This window comes from Oncorhynchus clarkii, chromosome 22 (genome assembly GCF_045791955.1).
Source record: "Oncorhynchus clarkii lewisi isolate Uvic-CL-2024 chromosome 22, UVic_Ocla_1.0, whole genome shotgun sequence".
In the NCBI taxonomy this organism is placed as follows: Eukaryota; Metazoa; Chordata; class Actinopteri; order Salmoniformes; family Salmonidae; genus Oncorhynchus; species Oncorhynchus clarkii.
In genome coordinates, this window is record NC_092168.1 from 17,715,426 (window position 1) to 17,738,977 (window position 23,552).

Below are 23,552 nucleotides of genomic sequence, written 5' to 3' on the forward strand. Positions count from 1 at the left end.
CAGTGGCCCGGAATGTGATGTTATTTCATTACTGAGGCAGAAGAGACGAGTTGGGTCCCAGGCCTGGGGGCATCTCTCTCTCCCTGACTTGGACAGGACCACAGTACGTGATAACAGCTGAATGGTTCATGCAGGCTAGCTCAGTCAGTTGCCTATGGTAACTCCTGCTGGAGCGTGGAACAGACAGAGACTCTGGACTCTGGAGAAAGGAGTGAAGGAGTGAACATCCAGTAGAACTGGTGAAAGGGTCAGTTCGGAGAGAGAGAGGAAGAGAGGAGAGGAAAACGAGGGCTGTTTCAAGGCCTGTCTTTAGCTATGGACCCAAATATGGACCCAGAAGACAATGAACTTGGAGTGTTCACCGTCATTCAGTGAGTAGATAATTCAAGTCCTAGTACGCAGTTCTGTATTGTGCTTTTGTAATGAACTTGCTGAATATTGGAACATTTTGAACATTTTTATAATTTGGAATTTTAAAACATCAGTGTTAGTAATCAGTGAATGCTGTATAGGATTCATTTCAGGATTGTGGATTTAGGATTGTGGATTAACCATACATCCACTTCTGGTTGAAGTTATTTGCATTAAACATGTCACATCAAAGTTGTAAGTCTTTTTAGTCTACCAATGCCAATGTTTAATGTAACAACTGAGGATAAGATGCATATTGTATACATGTAATTTCTCTCTAAATGTGATTAGATTGGACTATGTGTGGATGCTGGGTATTTGTTTGGCGATGACACAGTAATTGGCCATGTGATGATTGTACTTTCCACTGATGTTATGTAAATAGCTTGTATTGACAGATGGAACCTCCAAACCCAAACACGCTTTACCCAGCATAGGATGGAATAATATTGGTCTGTGCCTCAAAGTTTTTGGGGAATTTTGGTTTATCCCTCTTTGAAGAATTCCACTGTACTGTAAATAATGTAATTGCCATACGTACTGTACTATGTGACCTTATCTTGGATTAGCAGGGTGTTAACCTCTTTTAACGTGAGCGTTCAACTTCTTAAGGTGTTTTACTAAAACTGATCAACTGAATCAAAATCCATTTGGACTTATTCTGTGATCTCAGCCAGGTTTCACTCCACTTCTAATTCCAATTAGTCACACTGGTGAATATTCATGGAACATGCCATTAAAATGTTGAGCTTCCTGCTTACACTGTTTAATTCAGTGAATAAATCCCCAGTGGCATGGGGATAATGAGGATGGCACAACTAGATCACAGACACACAAACAGATTGGCTAGGTTAAAGCACTGATGTGGCACACATATAGGCAGGCAGCCAGCCAGGAAGGCAGATGAAAGCGCACACGCATACGCAGAATAAGATGGACAGGGGGGCAGGGTGGTGTTAGTGGTCCATGTCAGAGTGCAGCTTGCTGTGACGGTTGCTGACACGTACATCTGGTTGAGGGCCAGGGGCCAGCTGAGCCAGGTGAGGGCGAGAGGGCAGTCTACCACCACTGACAGATTAACCTTGTACTGTATCTCTGCTGTGGGCTCCAACAAACTAACATACTCAACATCACTGAGAAAACGCACCATGTACAAACAACCTATACTGTATATTTTCCTTCACAGTCTGATGCAGTATCGGTCTGAAATGTATATTTTGATATCTTGAATGGGAGGATATAAGTCTGAGTATGTGCTGCTGTCCTTAAATCACACTAAACACTAAACTCCCGAAAGTGATTACTCCATAGCCTTCTGCTTATAGTTCTTTTAGCTTTCTTTGCGAGCAACTTGAGTTAAAGGTACAATACAGACATTTTTATCTCAATATCAAGTCATTTCTGGGTAAAAACAATTTATTGTGATTGTGTCAATTAAAATTATACAAAATAAACAATAGCTTCTTAGCAGAGAGCAATTCCTCAAGCAATAATTTTGCTAGGACTACTCTGGGACTACTCTACTCTGGGAGTGGCTTGATTTGGAAAGTTAGCTGTTATTGACAGAGAGGTTTGGAACTCTCTTTCTTATTGGTCTATTAACTCATTTACCGCATGAATGCCAAACCTCCCTCCCACCAAAACAGGCTGAAATTTCAGGCGGTCTTTTCAAACAGCTCTTACACTAAAAGGGCATTATGATAGTTTTAACAATTTCACAGTATTATTTCAACCTCATAGTGTGGAGATGCATATAAAACACAGGGAAATCACGTTTTTGACTGCACTGGGCCTTTAAACTCTGGACTTGCAGAATTTAGCTAACCGCGGGTGAAATCAGCTGTTTTTCTAACGAGCTCAGTGATAGAGGCAGCTATGTTAGGAATCAGAGGGTGAGCTTTAATTGGTTCAAGGCCTGGGCCACAGTTTCCTTAGATGTCCTTCCTGTCTGACCTTAATATCCTCTGCCACTCCCGCTGGCCTCTAGGCAAGGCAGCGGCCCAAATGGACAAACAGCCCAGAATACGCCGAGTCTCTCTTTCTCCACCACAGCCATGGGACAAGCAGACTGTCAGATATTTTCCACTCACTGATCTGATCTGGGTGTACTAGATGCCTTGGCTGTTTGGCAGTTAGGAGCATTGGGCCACTAACTGAAAGGTTGCTGGATCGAAATCCCTGGCCGACAAGGTAAAATCTGTTGTCCTGCCCTTGAGCAAGGCAATTAACCCTAATTGCTTCATGGTCACCGTCAATAATGGCTAATCCCCTGGCTCTGACTCCACTCTCGACGATGTCTCAGGGGGAATGAAATACAGGTTACCCACTAGTACAGGTTACCCACTTGTACATACAAGGACTATATAAGCAGGACTATATAAGCACACCCTAATGAAATAATAATACAATTATTACTATACATGATCTGCAACATATATGTTCATATTTTGTAAGATGGTTACACTGTACCTCTATATTTCAGGCTGAGCCTCTTATGTGTGTGATGCTGAGCTTTACAGGTTGCTAGATTCTATTGACCAACCGTATGCAGATGGAGACCATATTTCCCCGTTTCCTTAATGGTTACTGATGAAGTTACAAAGTTGCAGAGAGTCAGCATTCCTGAGGCTCAAGGTCTCTACATGGTCAGTGGGGCATCAGGGATGAATGAGTCTGACTGATCAACCACGCTTCTGCCTCACTGCCTTAAAGAGAGCAGCCAAATCATGAATCTGAATAGAGTGGGAATGACAAGTTGCTTTATTGCACGGCTCACCAACAAAGGCACTCTAAGTCACTCTCTAGACGCTAACAAGCTGTGGCGTTTTAATATAGAATGGTTGCTATGTGTCTGCAGGGAAATGGCTACAGATCATTGTTTTAAATGCCTTAGCCTGAGTATCCTAATATTATACTAAGAAATGTAAAACGCATTGTGTGTGTGATGATCACAGGAGAGAGAGTGTCTGAATAGATTGCCTTTATTACCGAGGAGAGAAGACCATTTTATCAGGATGTCGGAGACAAGATGAGGCAGTATCAAACCCCATATATCACAGACATCTTAATGATCTAAATTGCCTCTTGGTGCTTTTTGACAGAGAGACCTGGTCTGTAGACTGATTAATGAGGGGCGATTCTTCCTCAATTGGATAATAGACATTTGCTAATCTATCATTTGCATGTGAGACTGTAGAGTGGGCTGGCACTGGGGTAATTTGAGTGTGTTTGCAGCTGGCATTAGTTATGAAATAGGCTACATTCCTTTATATATTTCCTTTGTTAATATCCTCACATCCATCAACATGATTCCACAGACCATATTGAAAATGGCTTTGAAAAGCAATGCCTTTACGTGATGTAAAATATGTGTTTCAGTCTAGCAATATGAAACATAGGAAACATTCAAACTCAAAATGTGAAAAAACAGCTTCTGAATATTTCAATGGCTATGAATCATAGGAGCGCCTCAGCCCTCCTCCCATCCCCGATCTTATCTGATCTTAAAAAAAAAAAAAATTGTACATAATGTTTCTTATTACTTAAAAGAGCTTCTGGACATCAGAACAGCAATCACTAACCTCAATTTAGACGAAGACTTCTACTTTAATGAGTCTTCGACGCAGGACATATTGCTCACTCCGGATCAGGCTCTATTCCCTCACACTCGGAAGAGAAAAAAGCCGTAATACCCTATGCTTCTCGGAGTCACGGCTGAACAAGGACATGGATAATATACAGTTAGCTGTATACAGAGCCACAGGTGACACAATCTCTATTGCACTGCACACTGCCCTTTCACACTGGGACAAAAGGAACACCTAAATGAGAATGCTGTTCATTGACGACAGCTCAGCATTCAACTCCACAGTGCCCTCTAAGCTCATCACCAAACTAAGGACCCTGGGATTGAACACCTCCCTCTGTAACTGAATCCTGGACTTCCTGACGGGCCGCCTCCAGGTGGTGAGGGAAGGTAACAACACATCTGACAACACTGGGTACCCCTCAGGGGTGTGTACTTAGTCCACTCCAGTACTCCCTGTTTACCCACAACTGCGTGGCAGCACACGACTCCAACACCATCATTAAATTTGCCGACGACACAACGGTGGAACAGCTTGTAGGGAGGAGGTCAAAGATCTGGCACTGTGGTGCCAGGACAACAACCTCTCCCTCAATGTGGGCAATACAAAGGTTCTTATCGTGGACTATAGGAAGTGGAGGACCAAAAATGATTTTTTTTGTGGTTTGTATCACTTGTTTTACAACATGCCTACCACTTTGAAGATGCTAAATATTTGTTATTGTGAAACAAACACACAAAAAAATAGATAACATAAGAGTGCATAAATAGACAGCTAACTATTCAGCTCCTTCAGGTTGGATGGGTTCCGCTGGTGTACAGCAATCTTTAAGTCGGGGATTTGACTAGGCCATTCCAAGATATTTAAATGTTTCCACATAAACCACTCAAATGTTGTTTTATCAGTATGCTTAGGGTCATTGTCCTGCTGGAAGGTGAACCTCCGCCTCAGTCTCAAATCTCTGGAAGACAAACAGGTTTCCCTCAAGAATTTCCCTGTATTTAGCGCCATCCATCATTCCTTCAATTCTGACCTTTTTCCCAGTCCCTGCCAATGACAAAACATCCCCCACAGCATGATGCTGCCACCACCATGCTTCACTGTGAGGATGGTGTTCTCGGGGTGTAGAGAGGTGTTTGGTTCGCACCAGACAGTGTTTTCCTTGATGGCCAAAAAGCTAAATTTTAGTCTCAGTGATTTTCTAGTTTTTTTTTTCTCATTTTGTCTGTCATAGTTGAAGTGTACCTATGATGAAAATTACAGGATCTCTCATCTTTTTAAGTGGGAGAACTTGCACAATTGGTGGCTGACTAAATACTTTTTTGCCCCACTGTATACTGAGATCATGTAACACTTAGATTGCACACAGGTGGACTTTATTTAACTAATTATTTGACTTCTGAAGGTAATTGGTTGCACCAGGTCTTATTTAGGGGCTTCATAGCAAAGGGGGTGAATACACATGCACGCACCACTTTTCCGTTTGTATTTAAAAAAAATTAAATGTAACAAGTAATTTTTTTCATTTCCCTTTCACATGAAATCCAAATTACAGGTTGTAATGCAACAAAATAGGAAAAATGCCAAGGGGGATGAATACTTTTGCAAGGCACTGTGTCATGGTTTGAACACCAATACAGTAAAGAAGAGGGCATGACCTTGCCTCTTCCCCCTCAGGAGGCTCAACATTTTTAGCATGGGCCCTCATATCCTCAAAAAGTTATCCCACTGCACCATTGGGAGCATCTTGATTGACTGCATCACCACTTGGTATGGCAACTGCTCGGCATCAGACTGAAAAGCACTACATTAAAGGAATAATAGTAGTGCGTATGGCCCAGTACATTAATGGGGCCGAACTCCCTGCCATCCAGGACCTCTATAGCAGGTGGTGTCAGAGGAAGGCCCTAAAACTTGTCAAAGACTCCAGCCACCAAAGTCATAGACGGTTCTCTCTGCTACCGCAATGCAAGTGGTGCCGGATTGCCAAGACTGGGACCAAAAGGTTACTGAACAGCTTCTACCCCTATTTACTCTCACACATACTACACTGACACACACACACACACACACACACACTATAATAACGCTCACACACACAAAACACACACACATACACACGCACACAGAAAAACGTTATCACTCTATAACACTCTTCACACACACTGCTGTTATTCTGTTTATTATCTATCCTGATTACCTCAACCAGCTCGTGCCACTCGGCACTGGTATTCATTGTACATAGCCTCGTTGCTGTTATTTTATTGATACTATTTAAAATTTAAATTGTTATATTTAAGCATTTCACAGTTAAGTCTACACCTTTTGTATTCGGCGCATGTAACCAATGAAAATTTGATTTGATTTGAATAGGTTAGCTGCCCCGCATACCACCATTTAACAAGCATTACAGCTCTGCGGTCTGTACAGAAAAAATACGATTCCAGTGGGATTTACAATAAAGGAATAATGTCCTAGATGTTTTGACTGAAATAATGAAATCAATGTGTGTCCTCTCAAATGGCCATGTCAAGTTGTTTAGAGATGTGGTTATGTGAGCTGGTGTCGAGGGTGAATGGTGGAGACCTTAGCTATACAACCACTGAAGAAAAGGACAGGGTCCTTTTCCCATCTCTGCCTGCAGCTAGTCCTTCTGCTCCTCTATGGCCATGGTGTTCATGTATTGTACAGATCATCCCCCTCTCTCTCTCTCTCTCTCTCTCTCTCGCTCTCTCTCTCTCTCTCTCTCTCTCTTTCTCTCTTTCTCTCTTTCTCACTCTCTCTCTTTCTCTCTTTCTCTCTTTCTCTCTTTCTCACTCTCTCTCTTTCTCTCTTTCTCTCTCCCCTTCCCCTCATCACCCTGCCACACCTCCTCTTTCCCTGCTGAGCAACACCCACGCTGCTGCTGTGATCTCTCCTCTTTCCTCCATACTTTCATCCTCAAAACACAACACATGATGGTGGGAATTGATGAGACTGCCCTTTGCAGAGGAGAGGAGGAATTCAAGGAACAGGCTCCATCCATCAGCAGTGATTTGTGTGCCCTACAACCCCAGCGTCCCCCCTACATCCCACCCTCTCTTTCTCCCTCTCTCTCTCTCCCTCTCTCTTGCACTCTCTCTCTCTCTCTCTCTCTCTGTGTCTCACATCGCTCTCCCTCTCCCTCTCGCTGTGTCCCTTCAAAGCTGTTTTTACTGCACGGCCCCTGCACATCATTCCACTGCGATGGAAATTAAATGAAGGTGGCTTAACGCAGCTGAACGGAGGCATGCTTTGAAGGATGTAGCCGGGTGAAGCGCCACTGCCAGATTCTTTTCCAGGGGCGGTGGATTTGTGCTGCTGAGGCGAGGACACAGCAATCACTCAGCCATGCAGAAGCCCTGACAAGAGAACTAATCTCTCCACCTGACTTGTGGAAGCTCCAGCTTTTTTCTCCCTGCATTATTTATCCCCAGTGCTAAAGACAGTGGCACAATGGAGCCAGCAACATGAAGTAGATGGTCGATTTGTAGTCTTGGAGGGACTGACCATAGTCTGCTGTGCACATGGATGTGTTTAGCTTTGTGAAGATGGCAAAGCTGTCAGGGTGAGTCGGATGGATGCTGTTGAATTTGCCTGTCTGCTTCGATGCCACTTGTGTAATAGGTGGCGATGTATACTTTACCCACATGATCTACAGAGAAACGTGGGATTTAACAAGCACCATTTAGAATGGAATCTGGTGTAATAGTTGTAGAAACGGCACATACTGTTCAAGGATTATTATAATGACAGTCCCGAGTGCTGTCGCATGCAATTCACATGAGAGAGAGAGAGCGAGAGAGAGAGAGAGAGAGAGAGAGAGTGAGACAGTGAGAGATAACGGAGAGTGATGTGGTTGAAGTGATGTGGTCCATGTGTCTAAACTTAATGAGGTGCTTTGTTCAGAATGTGAATATATGGTCAGGTTTTAATCTTGCATTACACTGACTCTGTTGCATATGTACTGGAGTGTTTATGGTGGGGTTTGTAGCATACGCACACACCCATGATTAAGTGGGTGTCAGCGACACTCAACTGAAAATCATATTTTGGTTGATGTTTAATTGGATGAATCATATAGTTGTCTTTTTTCAATGGAATATTAGATATTTATACAGGAGTGTTTATGAAGCTGTATTTTGTAATGAATCAAATGTAAAATAATGACAAAGAGATATGATGATACTAATTAGACATGAGTGAATACTGTATAAGTGTATATTTAGCTAGAGGTTCTTGTGTTTCGTCAGCAGATTGAACTGAGGAAACATTTGTTAATGATTGCAATGACTTCAGTTTTGTGCTATGAGGCAGAAAGCTTGCCATGTTGTGTTATTTTAAGCCTACTATTTACATAAACTGTTGTCAGCATCTAGCAGACAACAATTCAATATGATATGAAGTGTGTTCAGCCCCCAAGGGTGAGTTGTCAATCTATATTGTCAATGCTGTTGCATCTGATTAGGTTGCAGCTTGATCATGTCACCACATTACTTGCACATATGTCATTTACAAAACTCAACTACAGTGCCATGCAGTTATAACTAGGCTATACAGCATAAAATGAGAGGAAAGGTGACTGGAATATGTATGTCTGTCTGTATATTGTAAAGATTCTGAGCAAGATGAAAGGTCTCCCAGACAGACCGTTGCCTCTGTTGAATCTGGTTCAATCTGCAACACTGCTTGTCTATGGCTGTGACATCAGTTTATCATCGAACCTCATATCACATTAAATGTCCCATTTTCCCGATAAACAAACACTTGTGATGTCAAGTGTCTCAATGAAAGACTTAGAAACTCAGCAGAAAAATAAACGTCTTCTCACTGTCAACTGCGTTTATTTTCAGCAGACTTAACATGTGTAAATATTTGTATGAACATAACAAGATTCAACAACTGAGACATAAACTGAACAAGTTCCACAGACATGTGACTAACAGAAATGGAATAATGTCTCCATGAACAAAGGGGGGGTCAAAATAAAATTTAACAGTCAGTATCTGGTGTTGCCACCAGCTGCATTAAGTACTGCAGTGCATCTCCTCCTCATGAACAGCACCAGATTTGACAGTTCTTGCTGTGAGATGTTACCCCACTCTTCCACCAAGGCACCTGCAAGTTCCTGGACATTTCTGGGGGGAATGGCCCTAGCTCTCACCTTCCGATCCAACAGGTCCCAGACGTGCTCAATAGGATTGAGATCAGGGCTCTTCGCTGGCCATGGCAAAACACTGACATTCCTGTCTTGTAGGAAATCATGCACAGAACGAGCAGTAGGGCTGGTGGCATTGTCATGCTGGAGGGACATGTCAGGATGAGCCTGCAGGAAGGGTACCACATGAGGGAGGAGGATGTCTTCCCTGTAACGCATAGCGTTGAGATTGCCTGTAATGACAACAAGCTCAGTCCGATGATGCTGTGAGACACCGCCCCAGACCATGACGGACCCTCCACCTCCAAATCGATCCCGCTCCAGAGTACAGGCCTCGGGGTAACGCTCATTCCTTTGAGGATGAACGCGAATCCGACCATCACCCCTGGTGCGAAAAAAAACGTGACTTGTCAGTGGAGAGCACTTTTTGCCAGCCCTGTCTGGTCCAGCAACGGTGGGTTTGTGCCCATAGGCGACGTTGTGGCCAGTGATGTCTGGTGAGGACCTACCTTACAACAGGTCTACAAGCCCTCAGTCCAGCCTCTCTCAGCCTATTGCGGACAGTCTGAGCACTGATGGAGGGATTGTGCGTTCCTGGTGTAACTCAGGCAGTTGTTGTTGCCATCCTGTACCTGTCCCGCAGAAGAAAGGCCTCTTTAGTGTCCAAGTTTTCATAACTGTGACCTTAATTGCCTACCGTCTGTAAGCTGTTAGTGTCTTCATGACTGTTCCACAGGTGCATGTTCATTAATTGTTAATGGTTCGTTGAACAAACTGTGTTTAAACCCTTACCAATGAAGATCTGTGAAGTTATTTGGATAATTACGAATTATCTTTGAAAGACAGGGTCCTGAAAAAGGGATGATTCTTTTTTTTTGCTGAGTTTAGGATGATTCACAGAAATATGTCCATACCTGTTGAATGGCAAATGAAAAGCAAATTATTAAATCAATGGCAATGACTTCTACAAGGGATGACTAAAGATTATCTCAAGTATTTTTTTGTGCAAGTTAGTTGATTTACCAAATCACTGAATATCTAAATCTGTATCTATTTTATTCTGAATATAACCATGAACAAAACATTGCTGTGTGTTTTGGGGAACACTGTTTTGGGGAACACAAATGACTTATTAAAAACGAAGGAGGACAGAACCTGTTATTTTAAATGATGTCACTGTTTCTCCACACTGTTGTCTTTCCATGGCAGTGAATGTTTATGATGTTGCTGCCGTTGGGGCATTAACGTCAGTGCACCGCTGTCACTGTTAATAATGGAGCCTATGATTGTGTTCTTACTGTAGTGCTACACAGGCTTCCTCTACTGCCAGCCTGCATTGCAGGCTAGCTGTCCACCCTGTAGCTATCTTATGATGGCAAATGGAATGTTTTAGAATGTAATAAATAGACTGTATGTGTTTCAGAGATCCAGGAGAATGCAGATCTCTTTTATATTTGTGCCTCATGCCTACCGACACCCTGTTGTCTCAGCTGTCACACAGAAGAGCTTGTCCCAGCAATGTTTTTCTCTCACCGCAGCAATGGCACCTTTCTTGTGCAAATGCTCTAAAACACAAGTTTTGTGTGAGGGAAAGCTTTGTTTACATTTTTTAAAATCATTACGTGAAGGATACTGAAACACAAATAATATCCCCTTTTGATCGTTTTTTTTATTCGATAACAACATATGTTGTGCATATGTTGTGCAATAATCTTGCACCAACAGGAAATGTGGATTATAATTCATGGACATTTTTGTACGGGTTGACACAATTTTCTCGAGGGAAGATCAAGTCTGAAATGTCAAAGTGGGAATGACAAACTTCAAAAGACCTTTTTAAACGTCAAATACATGACAGGCTTTGAATGTCCTGCATTGCAGGAAAGTTCTCCTACAACAGGGGGTAATCAAATGAAAAACCTACATCTGAATATGGGTGTAAGTCTTGTTTTACCACAGTATGAGGGTTAAGAAGGACAGGACCAGCAATTATTACTCTTCTGGAGGGGTTCACAAGCCCAGCTATGTAAACCAGGTGAGGTGTGTCTGTCCATGAAGTATTATGAAGGTGTATTATGTATTATGTATTATGAAGGTGTATTATGTATTATGAAGGTGTATTATGTATTATGAAGGTGTATTATGTATTATGAAGGTGTATTATGTATTATGAAGGTGTATTATGTATTATGAAGGTGTATTATGAAGGTGTATTATGTATTATGTATTATGAAGGTGTATTATGTATTATGAAGGTGTATTATGTATTATGAAGGTGTATTATGTATTATGAAGGTGTATTATGTATTATGAAGGTGTATTATGTAATATGAAGGTGTATTATGTATTATGAAGATGTATTATGTATTATGAAGGTGTATTATGTATTATGTATTATGAAGGTGTATTATGTATTATGTATTATGAAGGTGTATTATGTATTATGAAGGTGTATTATGTATTATGAAGGTGTATTATGTATTATGAAGGTGTATTATGTAATATGAAGGTGTATTATGTAATATGAAGGTGTATTATGTAATATGAAGGTGTATTATGTATTATGAAGGTGTATTATGTATTATGAAGGTGTATTATGTATTATGAAGGTGTATTATGTATTATGAAGGTGTATTATGTATTATGAAGGTGTATTATGTATTATGTATTATGAAGGTGTATTATGTATTATGAAGGTGTATTATGTAATATGAAGGTGTATTATGTATTATGAAGGTGTATTATGTATTATGAAGGTGTATTATGTATTATGAAGGTGTATTATGTATTATGAAGGTGTATTATGTATTATGAAGGTGTATTATGTATTATGAAGGTGTATTATGTAATATGAAGGTGTATTATGTATTATGAAGGTGTATTATGTATTATGAAGGTGTATTATGTATTATGTATTATGAAGGTGTATTATGTATTATGAAGGTGTATTATGTATTATGAAGGTGTATTATGTATTATGTATTATGAAGGTGTATTATGTATTATGAAGGTGTATTATGTAATATGAAGGTGTATTATGTATTATGAAGGTGTATTATGTATTATGAAGGTGTATTATGTATTATGAAGGTGTATTATGTATTATGAAGGTGTATTATGTATTATGAAGGTGTATTATGTATTATGTATTATGAAGGTGTATTATGTATTATGAAGGTGTATTATGTATTATGAAGGTGTATTATGTATTATGAAGGTGTATTATGTATTATGAAGGTGTATTATGTATTATGAAGGTGTATTATGTATTATGAAGGTGTATTATGTATTATGTATTATGAAGGTGTATTATGTATTATGTATTATGAAGGTGTATTATGTATTATGTATTATGAAGGTGTATTATGTATTATGAAGGTGTATTATGTATTATGAAGGTGTATTATGTATTATGTATTATGAAGGTGTATTATGTATTATGAAGGTGTATTATGTATTATGAAGGTGTATTATGTATTATGTATTATGAAGGTGTATTATGTATTATGTATTATGAAGGTGTATTATGTATTATGAAGGTGTATTATGTATTATGTATTATGAAGGTGTATTATGTATTATGGTGTATTATGTATTATGAAGGTGTATTATGTATTATGAAGGTGTATTATGTAATATGTATTATGAAGGTGTATTATGTAATATGAAGGTGTATTATGTATTATGAAGGTGTATTATGTATTATGAAGGTGTATTATGTAATATGTATTATGAAGGTGTATTATGTATTATGAAGGTGGTAAAATACACTTTTTTTGCAGTCGAAGTTTCACCAGGTTCCTACAGCCTCAGATATTAATCACTTACACATAAACACTCCTCAAAGCTTAAAAACTCTGTTCAACATAAAAATATAACTTATTGACGGGTATATGCAAAACTGGTTGGAGCCAGCCAGCATGTCTTTATGGTAAAAGCTCTAACATTTGGTTTATGAAAAGTCATATAAAAAGAAGCACTTGGGCGGAAGTATGGAATGGCATGTTTAATGCATGATTCCCCCATGCCTCTGAGTTTTAAAAAAACTAAAAAAAACATTAAAGCACTCTGTCTAAAATATAAGTTGTGAGTATACTGTAATGAGATTGCAATTCAGAACCAGTGGTTGTTTGGCTTAAAGCATATTTACTCTCTAGAAGCACGAAGCCAAAGCCTACTTAAAAACAAAGCTACTGTATGTTGAATATTTAGACAACTAGACATGAAGGCTTACAGCACTTGAGTACATTCTGTTGTTTTACTCCATTTTCTTCTAGGCCTTCACCATTAAAGCTTTAGATAATGACATTCATGAAATCAGTTTGCCTAGGTCAAGCCCATTTTACCTATCCAGTTTCCACATACATAACTCACTGGACTGGACAACATTTGATTACCCTAAATATTCATTAGAGTACAAGGGAGGAGGTCTGTTTTAGAAATGGGGGCCTCTTGGGGACAAGTATGGCGGAGATGGCATGGTAGAGGGTCCAGCTGGCTTGTGAAAAGAGAGAGAGAAAGAAAGAGAGTGAGAGAGAAATAAGGAATGGGGAGAAAGAGAAAAAAGGAGGAAGAGAACTGGAAAAATACAATCATTTGTTTTGTTCTCTTGCTTTAAAGCTTGTGCGTGAATGCAGCACTACAATAATGTACAGTAGAATTCAAAGGCAACCCTGTGGTCAAGGGGCAATTGGGTTTGTTTAAGACTTAACATGAGCATTGGGGGGCGAAAGGGTCTGGACAGGGTTTATACCGTACAGTATGAAAGGGTCTGGGCAGGGTTTATACTGTACAGTATGAAAGGGTCTGGGCAGGGTTTATACTGTACAGTATGAAAGGGCCTGGACAGGGTTTATACTGTACAGTATGAAAGGGTCTGGACAGGGTTTATACTGTACAGTATGAAAGGGTCTGGTGAGGGTTTATACTGTACAGTATGAAAGGGTCTGGACAGGGTTTATACTGTACAGTATGAAAGGGTCTGGACAGGGTTTATACTGTACAGTATGAAAGGGTCTGGTGAGGGTTTATACTGTACAGTATGAAAGGGTCTGGGGAGGGTTTATACTGTACAGTATGAAAGGGTCTGGGGAGGGTTTATACTGTACAGTATGAAAGGGTCTGGACAGGGTTTATACTGTACAGTATGAAAGGGTCTGGACAGGGTTTATACTGTACAGTATGAAAGGGTCTGGTGAGGGTTTATACTGTACAGTATGAAAGGGTCTGGGGAGGGTTTATACTGTACAGTATGAAAGGGTCTGGGGAGGGTTTATACTGTACAGTATGAAAGGGTCTGGACAGGGTTTATACTGTACAGTATGAAAGGGTCTGGACAGGGTTTATACTGTACAGTATGAAAGGGTCTGGGGAGGGTTTATACTGTACAGTATGAAAGGGTCTGGTGAGGGTTTACTGTACAGTATGAAAGGGCCTGGACAGGGTTTATACTGTACAGTATGAAAGGGTCTGGACAGGGTTTATACTGTACAGTATGAAAGGGTCTGGACAGGGTTTATACCGTACAGTATGAAAGGGTCTGGACAGGGTTTATACTGTACAGTATGAAAGGGTCTGGGGAGGGTTTATACTGTACAGTATGAAAGGGTCTGGACAGGGTTTATACTGTACAGTATGAAAGGGTCTGGACAGGGTTTATACTGTACAGTATGAAAGGGTCTGGACAGGGTTTATACTGTACAGTATGAAAGGGTCTGGACAGGGTTTATACTGTACAGTATGAAAGGGTCTGGACAGGGTTTATACTGTACAGTATGAAAGGGTCTGGACAGGGTTTATACTGTACAGTATGAAAGGGTCTGGACAGGGTTTATACTGTACAGTATGAAAGGGTCTGGACAGGGTTTATACTGTACAGTATGAAAGGGTTTGGGGAGGGTTTATAGTGTACAGTGTGAAAGGGTCTGGACAGGGTTTATACTGTACAGTATAAAAGGGTCTGGGCAGGGTTTATACTGTACAGTATGAAAGGGTCTGGACAGGGTTTATACTGTACAGTATGAAAGGGTCTGGGGAGGGTTTATACTGTACAGTATGAAAGGGTCTGTACAGGGTTTATACTGTACAGTATGAAAGGGTCTGGACAGGGTTTATACTGTACAGTATGAAAGGGTCTGGACAGGGTTTATACTGTACAGTATGAAAGGGTCTGGTGAGGGTTTATACTGTACAGTATGAAAGGGTCTGGTGAGGGTTTACTGTACAGTATGAAAGGGTCTGGGGAGGGTTTACTGTACAGTATGAAAGGGTCTGGACAGGGTTTATACTGTACAGTATGAAAGGGTCTGGACAGGGTTTATACTGTACAGTATGAAAGGGTCTGGGGAGGGTTTATACTGTACAGTATGAAAGGGTCTGGGGAGGGTTTACTGTACAGTATGAAAGGGTCTGGACAGGGTTTATACTGTACAGTATGAAAGGGTCTGGGGAGGGTTTATACTGTACAGTATGAAAGGGTCTGGGGAGGGTTTATACTAGAGTTCAACCGATTAATCGGAATGGCCGATTTCAAGTTTTCATAACAATCGGAAATCTGTGTTTTTGTACACCGATTTGGCCGATTTAAAAAATATATATATTTTTAAACCTTTATTTAACTATGCAAGTCAGTTAAGAACACATTCTTATTTTCAATGATGACCTAGGAACGATGTGTTACTGCCTTGTTCAGGGGCAGAACGACAGATTTTTTACCTTGTCAGCTCGGGGATTCAATCTTGCAACCTTACGGTTAACATGTCCAACGCTCTGACAACCTGCCTTACATTGCACTCCACGAGGAGCCTGCCTGTTACGCAAATGCAGTAAGAAGCCAAGGTAAGTTGCTAGCTAGCATTCAACTTATCTTATAAAAATCAATCAATCATAATCACTAGTTAACTACACATGGTTGATGATTTTACTAGTTTATCTAGCGTGTCCTGCCTTGCATATAATCGATGCGGTGCACATTCGCGAAAAAGGACTGTCGTTGCTCCAACGTGTATCTAACCATAAACATCAATGCCTTTCTTTAAATCAATACACAGAAGTATATATTTTTAAACCTGCATATTTAGCTAAAAGAAATCCTGGTTAGCAGGCAATATTAACCAGGTGAAATTGTGTCACTTCTCTTGCGTTCATTGCACGCAGAGTCAGGGTATATGCAACAGTTTGGGCCGCCTGGCTCATTGCAAACTAATTTGCCAGAATTTAACGTAATTATGACATAACATTGACGGTTGTGCAATGTAACAGGAATATTTAGACTTATGGATGCCACCCGTTAGATAAAATACGGAATGGTTCCGTATTTCACTGAAAGAATAAACGTTTTGTTTTCGAGATGATAGTTTCTGGATTCGACCATATTAAGGACCTAAGGCTCGTATTTCTGTGTGTTATTATGTTATAATTAAGTCTATGATTTGATAGAGCAGTCTGACTGAGCGATGGTAGGCAGCAGCAGGCTCATAAGCATTCATTCAAACAGCACTTTCCTGCGTTTGCCAGCAGCTCTTCGCAAAGCATTGCGCTGTTTATGACTTCAAGCCTATCAACTCCCGAGATTAGGCTGGTGTAACCGATGTGAAATGGCTAGCTAGTTAGCGGGGTGCGCGCTAATAGCGTTTCAAACGTCACTCGCTCTGAGACTTGGAGTAGTTGTTCCCCTTGCTCTACATGGGTAACGCTCCTTCGAGGGTGGCTGTTGTCGATGTGTTCCTGGTTCGAGCCCAGGTAGGAGCAAGGAGAGGGACGGAAGCTATACTGTTACACTGGCAATACTAAAGTGCCTATAAGAACATCCAATAGTCAAAGATATATGAAATACAAATCGTATAGAGAGAAATAGTCCTATAATTCCTATAATAACTACAACCTAAAACTTCTTACCTGGGAATATTGAAGACTCATGTTAAAAGGAACCACCAACTTTCATATCTTCTCATGTTCTGAGCAAGGAACTTAAACGTTAGCTTTCTTACATGGCACATATTGCATTTTTACTTTCTTCTCCAACACTTAGTTTTTGCATTATTTAAGCCAAATTGAACATGTTTCATTATTTATTTGAGGCTACATTTATTTTATTGATGTATTATATTACGTTAAAATAAGTGTTCATTCAGTATTGTTTGTAATTGTCATTATTACAAATAAAAATTAAAAATTGTCCGAATTAATCCGTATCGGCTTGTTTTGGTCCTCCAATAATCGGTATTGGTATCGGCGTTGAAAAATCATAATTGGCCGACCTCTAGTTTATACTGTACAGTATGAAAGGGTCTGGGGAGGGTTTATACTGTACAGTATGAAAGGGTCTGGACAGGGTTTATACTGTACAGTATGAAAGGGTCTGGACAGGGTTTATACTGTACAGTATGAAAGGGTCTGGGGAGGGTTTATACTGTACAGTATGAAAGGGTCTGGGGAGGGTTGATACTGTACAGTATGAAAGGGTCTGGGGAGGGTTTATAGTGTACAGAATGAAAGGGTCTGGGGAGGGTTTATACTGTACAGTATGAAAGGGTCTGGGGAGGGTTTATACTGTACAGCATGAAAGGGTTTGGGGAGGGTTTATAGCGTACAGTATGAAAGGGTCTGGGGAGCGTTTATACTGAACAGTATGAAAGGGTCTGGACAGGGTTTATACTGTACAGTATGAAAGGGTTTGGGGAGGGTTTATACTGTACAGAATGAAAGGGTCTGGACAGGGTTTATACTGTACAGTATGAAAGGGTTTGGGGAGGGGTGTGAACTATGGAAGTGAACTATGGAAATATACACAGTGTCGAAATAGTATCTTTGTAGAGTATTTCAATATTTTCTTTATTATAGTATACAACTTGTGATTTGTAAATAACATGCTGTTACATACGTTGATACAGTTTATTCTGTAAGTACAGCAAAGTACTGCCATGGTGGTTTGAGTGGCGTGTGTGTGCCTGGCAATAGTGTAATACATTTCTCTGTGTGTGTGTGTGTGTGTGTGTGTGTGTGTGTGTGTGTGTGTGTGTGTGTGTGTGTGTGTGTGTGTGTGTGTGTGTGTGTGTGTGTGTGTGTGGGGGTGTGTGTGTGGGTGTGTGTGCGTGCGTGTACGCGCGTCTGTCTACAACTGATTTCCAATTATATTCCAATTATTTTCCACAGCATTTCTATATTCCACAGCATCCCAAAGTCTGATCAGTTTGATGTTATTTTAATGCTTAATGGACCAAAAAAAATTGCTTTTCTTTCAAAAACAAGGAAATTTGTGACCCCAAACTTTTGAACGGTAGTGTAAGTAGAAGCAGATCAGCCCATGGTTTATATAACATAGGACACACATTCACACTGGAACTGGTGCAGACAGACATAGTTCCTCCCAGGCTAAATGAGGAAGAACATCTCTATTTGATTATGTTCTGGCTCTCCCCGAATAACATGTAGACAGTGTTCAGACAAAAAGACAGCAGGATTTCAACCACACTCACAACAACAATACTCAGTAAGATCTTGGCGGGTGGTTTAATTCCCAGATGTCAATTTTTCTCAACACAGAGGAGATTAGCTACAATGTAAAATACCCTATAGAGAACAGAGAGAGAGAGAGAGAGAGAGAGAGAGAGAGAGAGAGAGAGAGAGAGAACAGAGAGAGAGAGAGAGAACAGAGAGAGAGAGAGAGAACAGAGAGAGGGAGAGAGAGAGAGAGAGAGAGAGAGAGAGAGAGAGAGAGAGAGAGAGAGAGAGAGAGAGAGAGAGAGAGAGAGAGAGAGAGAGAGAGAGAGAGAGAGAGAGAGAGACAGACAGACAGACAGACAGACAGACAGACAGACAGACAGACAGACAGACAGACAGACAGACAGACAGACAGACAGACAGACAGACAGACAGACAGACACTGCCAGCCATAACGTAGTAGTTTCCCATGACAACAATATCAGCACTTACAAATAGGGGAATGTAATATTCAGCTCTTTTTAAATAATAGTAAAATATGGATAGAGGGTCTTGCCCAGTAGCAGAATCCAATGCACGGCGCTAGATACCCATACTCTCCTTCCTTACTGTATGGACAACAACTGTGAAGTGTTCACACCACTCTGGGGTCTGGATTTGGCTCCATTTACTCTGTTAATTATTCTCTCCTCCTGCTGATCATTTTGCACGTGTGATGTAGGTGGTTTACACCATTTTTTTTTTTTACCTTTACATATGCCAAATAAACAGTGAGAGATGCTACACAACATGGACCTGCTCAATGGCTCACCATGACAGTAGTTCTACATTTCTGCTGCAAGACAAGTATTCAAGTGTAGCATTCATACTTTAGGCTTGAAATGATGCAATGTTTTCATAGGTTCTCTTTCAAAATCAAATTAAATTGTATTTGTCAAATACACGTGTTTAGCAGATGTTATTGCTGGTGTGGCGAAATGCTTGTGTTTGTAGCTCTAACAGTGCAGTACTATCTAACAATTTCACAACAATACATACAAATCTAAAGTAAGGGAATGGAATTATATAAATATTATATAAATATTTGGGTGAGCAATGTCAGAGCGGCATAGACTAAGATACAGTAGAATAGGATAGAATACAGTATATACATTAGATGAGTAATGCAAAATATGTAAACATTATTAAAATTGACCAGAGTTCAATTATTAAAGTGGCCAGTGATTTCAAGTCTATGTATATAGGGCAGCAGCCTCTAATGTGCTAGTGATGGCTATTTAACAGTCTGATGGCCTTGAGATAGAAGCTGTTTTTCAGTCTCTCGGTCCCAGCTTTGATGCACCTGTACTGACCTTGCCTTCTGGATGATAGCGGGGTGAACAGGCAGTGGCTCAGGTGGTTATTGTCCTTGATGATATTTTTGGCCTTCCTGTGACATCGTGTGCTATAGGTGTCCTGGAGGGCAGGTAGTTTGCCCCCGGTTATGGGGCAGACCGCATTGATACAGCCCGACAGGATCTGTAAAAGTTTTGAGGGTTTTAGGTGGCAAGCCAAATTTCTTCAGCCTCCTGAGGTTGAAGAGGTGCTGTTGCGCCTTTTTCACCACACTGTCTGTGTAGGTGGACCATTTCAGTTTATCAGTGATGTGTACGCAGAGGAACTTGAAGCTTTCCACGTTTTCCACTGCGGTACCATCTATGTGGATGGAGGGGTTCTCCCTCTGCTGTTTCCTGAAGTCCATAATCAGCTAATTTGTTTTGTTGACGTTGGGTGAGAGGTTATTTCCCTGGCACCACATTCCCAGGCCCCTCACCTCCTCCCTGTAGGCTGTCTTGTCATTGTTGGTAATCAGGCCTACTACTGCTGTGTCATCTGCAAATGTGATGATGGGTGAACAGTCATGATGAACAGGGAGTACAGGTGGGGGCTGAGCACGCATCCTTGTGGGTCCCCACTTATAAGGATCAGCGAAGTGGAGATGTTTAATCCTACCTTCACCATCTGTGGGCAGCCCAGTAGGAAGTCCAGGACCCAGTTGCACAGGGCACGGCCAAAAGCTTAATGATGAGCTTGGAGGGTACTATGGTGTTGAATGCTGAGCTGTAGTCAATGAACAGCATTCTTACATACAGTTGAAGTCGGAAGTTTACATACACTTAGGTTGGAGTCATTAAAACTTGTTTTTCAACCAAAACTATAGTTTTGGCAAGTCGGTTAGGACATCTACTTTGTGCATGACACAAGTCATTTTTCCAACAATTGTTTACAGACAGATTATTTCACTTCCAGAGGGTCAGAAGTTTACATACACTAAGTTGACTGTGCCTTGAAACAGCTTGGAAAATTCCAGAAAATTATGTGATGACTTTAGAAGCTTATGATAGGCTAATTGACATAATTGGAGTCAATTGGAGGTGTACCTGTGGATGTATTTCAAGGTCTACCTTCAAACTCAGTGCCTCTTTGCTTGACATCATGGGAAAATCAGCCAAGACCTCAGAAAAAGATTGTAGACCTCCACAAGTCTGGTTCATCCCTGGGAGCAATTTCCAAACGCCTCAAGGTACCACGTTCATCTGTACAAACAATAGTACGCAAGTGTAAACACCATGGGACCACACAGCCATCTAACCGCTCAGGAATGAGACGCGTTCTGTCTCCTAGAGATGAACATACTTTGGTGCGAAAAGTGAAAATAATTCCAAGAACAATAGCAAAGGACCATGTGAAGATGCTGGAGGAAACAGGTACAAAAGTATCTATATCCACAGTAAAACGAGTCCTATATTCACATAACATGAAAGGCCGCTCAGCAAGGTAGAAGACATTGCTCCAAAACCGCCATAAAAAAAGACAGACTACGGTTTGCAACTGCATATGGGGACAAAGATCGTACTTTTTGTAGAAATGTCCTCTGGTTTGATAAAACAAAAATAGAACTGTTTGGCCATAATGACCATCGTTATGTTTGGAGGAAAAAGGGGGAGGCTTGCAAGTCGAAGAGCACCATCCCAACCGTGAAGCACGGGGGTGGCAGCATCATGTTGTGGGGGTGCTTTGCTGCAGGAGGGACTGGTGCACTTCACAAAATAGATGCCATCATTAGAAAGGAAAATTATGTAGATATATTGAAGCAACATCTCAAGACATCAGTCAAGAAGTTAAAGCTTGGTCGCAAATGGGTCTTCCAAATGGACAATGACCCCAAGCATACTTCCAAAGTTGTGGAAAAATGGCTTAAGGACAACAAAGTTAAGGTATTGGAGTGGCCATCACAGAACCCTGACATCAATCCTATAGAAAATTTGTGGGCAGAACCGAAAAAGCGTGTGCGAGCAAGGAGGCCAAAAAACCTGACTCAGTTACACCAGCTCTGTCATTTCACCCAATTTATTGTGGGAAGCTTGTGGAAGGCTACCCAAAATGTTTGACCCAAGTTAAACAATTTAAAGGCAATGCTTCCAAATACTAATTGAGTGTATGTAAACTTCTGACCCACTGGGAATTTGATGAAAAATATAAAAGCTGAAATAAATAATTCTCTCTGCTATTATTCTGACATTTCACATTCTTAAAATAAAGTGGTGGTCCTAACTGACCTAAGACAGGGAATTTTAACAACGATTAAATGTCAGGAATTGTGAACAACTGAGTTTAAATGTGTTTGGCTAAGGTGTATGTAAACTTCTGACTTCAACTGTAGGTATTCCTTTTGTCCAGAATGGATGTGGCAGTGTGCAGTGCGACGGCGATTGCATCGTCACTCTTGTGATTCAAGATGGCGTAGCAGTCAGACGTATGTTTTTGTCTTGTCCCTTCCTGTCCCTTGTTAACATCGTTTTTCCTTTTTTTTCCCCCATATATATATTTAATATTTTAATACCACTTTCTATGTACAGACTGAATATTCTCTCCTGCAACTCGCCTCGCCCAATGTGGTACGGATCTGCTATCTTTATACTTAAGAACTTATCAACTCATCAAAAGCTACCAGCTAACTGGCTACCAGCTAACTGGCTAAAGTACATCGGACTGTTTGCTTAAGAGGCCCATCGGGCAAATTCTTTGGCCACTATACCCACCATACGTTGCCCCTCTGATCCGTCGGCTGAACCCTCGCCTGAACCGGAACCCCAACAGAAGTTAGCCAGCTAACTAACTAGTAGTCAGCTAGCCACTGCTAGCGGTCATCAGCCACCTCTAGCACAGACAACTCTCACCAGTCTGCACAGCGCGACTTAAACTAGAGCAAAAATTATTTTTCTCTATAACTCCGGATTCCTACTGCAAGCTCTGAACCTTTTATTTCTCCACCTGGATCATCGCAGCTAGCTATTCGAGTGGCCACTCCTGGCTAACGTCACTGTCCCGAAGCAAGAACCAATTAGCCTGGAGCTAACCTTGCTAGGCCCATCTCCCGGTTAGCCAAAGAGGTCCATTAGCCACTACTTGGGCTAAAATACCTATTTTGCCAACTGGCTTGGACCCCTGCCAACTCATCATGACTGGACCACCAATGTGATTTACCCGATGTGTTTATTCTCAACTGGCTCCGCCGTCGCTTCGTCCCCTGAAATCCCATCCGCTAGCATGCTAGCCGCTGCCTGCTTGCTGTCCAGAGCACATCAGCCACAACAGACTTTCTTCCTTCGTGACGTCCCTCCAAGGCACTTCTGTTAGCTTGCTAGCCCCGGCCTGCAAGCTGCCTGAAGCCGCTCACTGGACTCCTATGATCACTCGGATACGCATGCCTCTCGCTAACGCCAATATGCCTTGTCCATTGCTGTTTTGGTTATTATTTATTGCCTTATTTCGCTGTAGAGCCTCTAGTCCTGCTCAATATGCCTTATTGAACACTTTAGTTCCACCTAACACACATGCGAAATCAAATCAAATCAAATTTTATTTGTCACATACACATGGTTAGCAGATGTTAA

General features: G+C 41.1%; 1 protein-coding gene across 1 annotated transcript in view; it reads left to right on the plus strand.

Annotated features, from left to right (window-relative positions):
* Positions 1-307: 307 nt before the first annotated feature.
* LOC139380558 (FERM and PDZ domain-containing protein 4-like) overlaps positions 308-23,552 on the plus strand; it is a 59,524-nt gene continuing 36,279 nt past the window's right edge. The window contains exon 1 of the mRNA XM_071123322.1: positions 308-371. Within this exon, the coding sequence (XP_070979423.1) occupies positions 316-371 (56 nt within the window). The 5' untranslated portion in view covers positions 308-315. The remainder of the gene's footprint in view (positions 372-23,552) is intronic.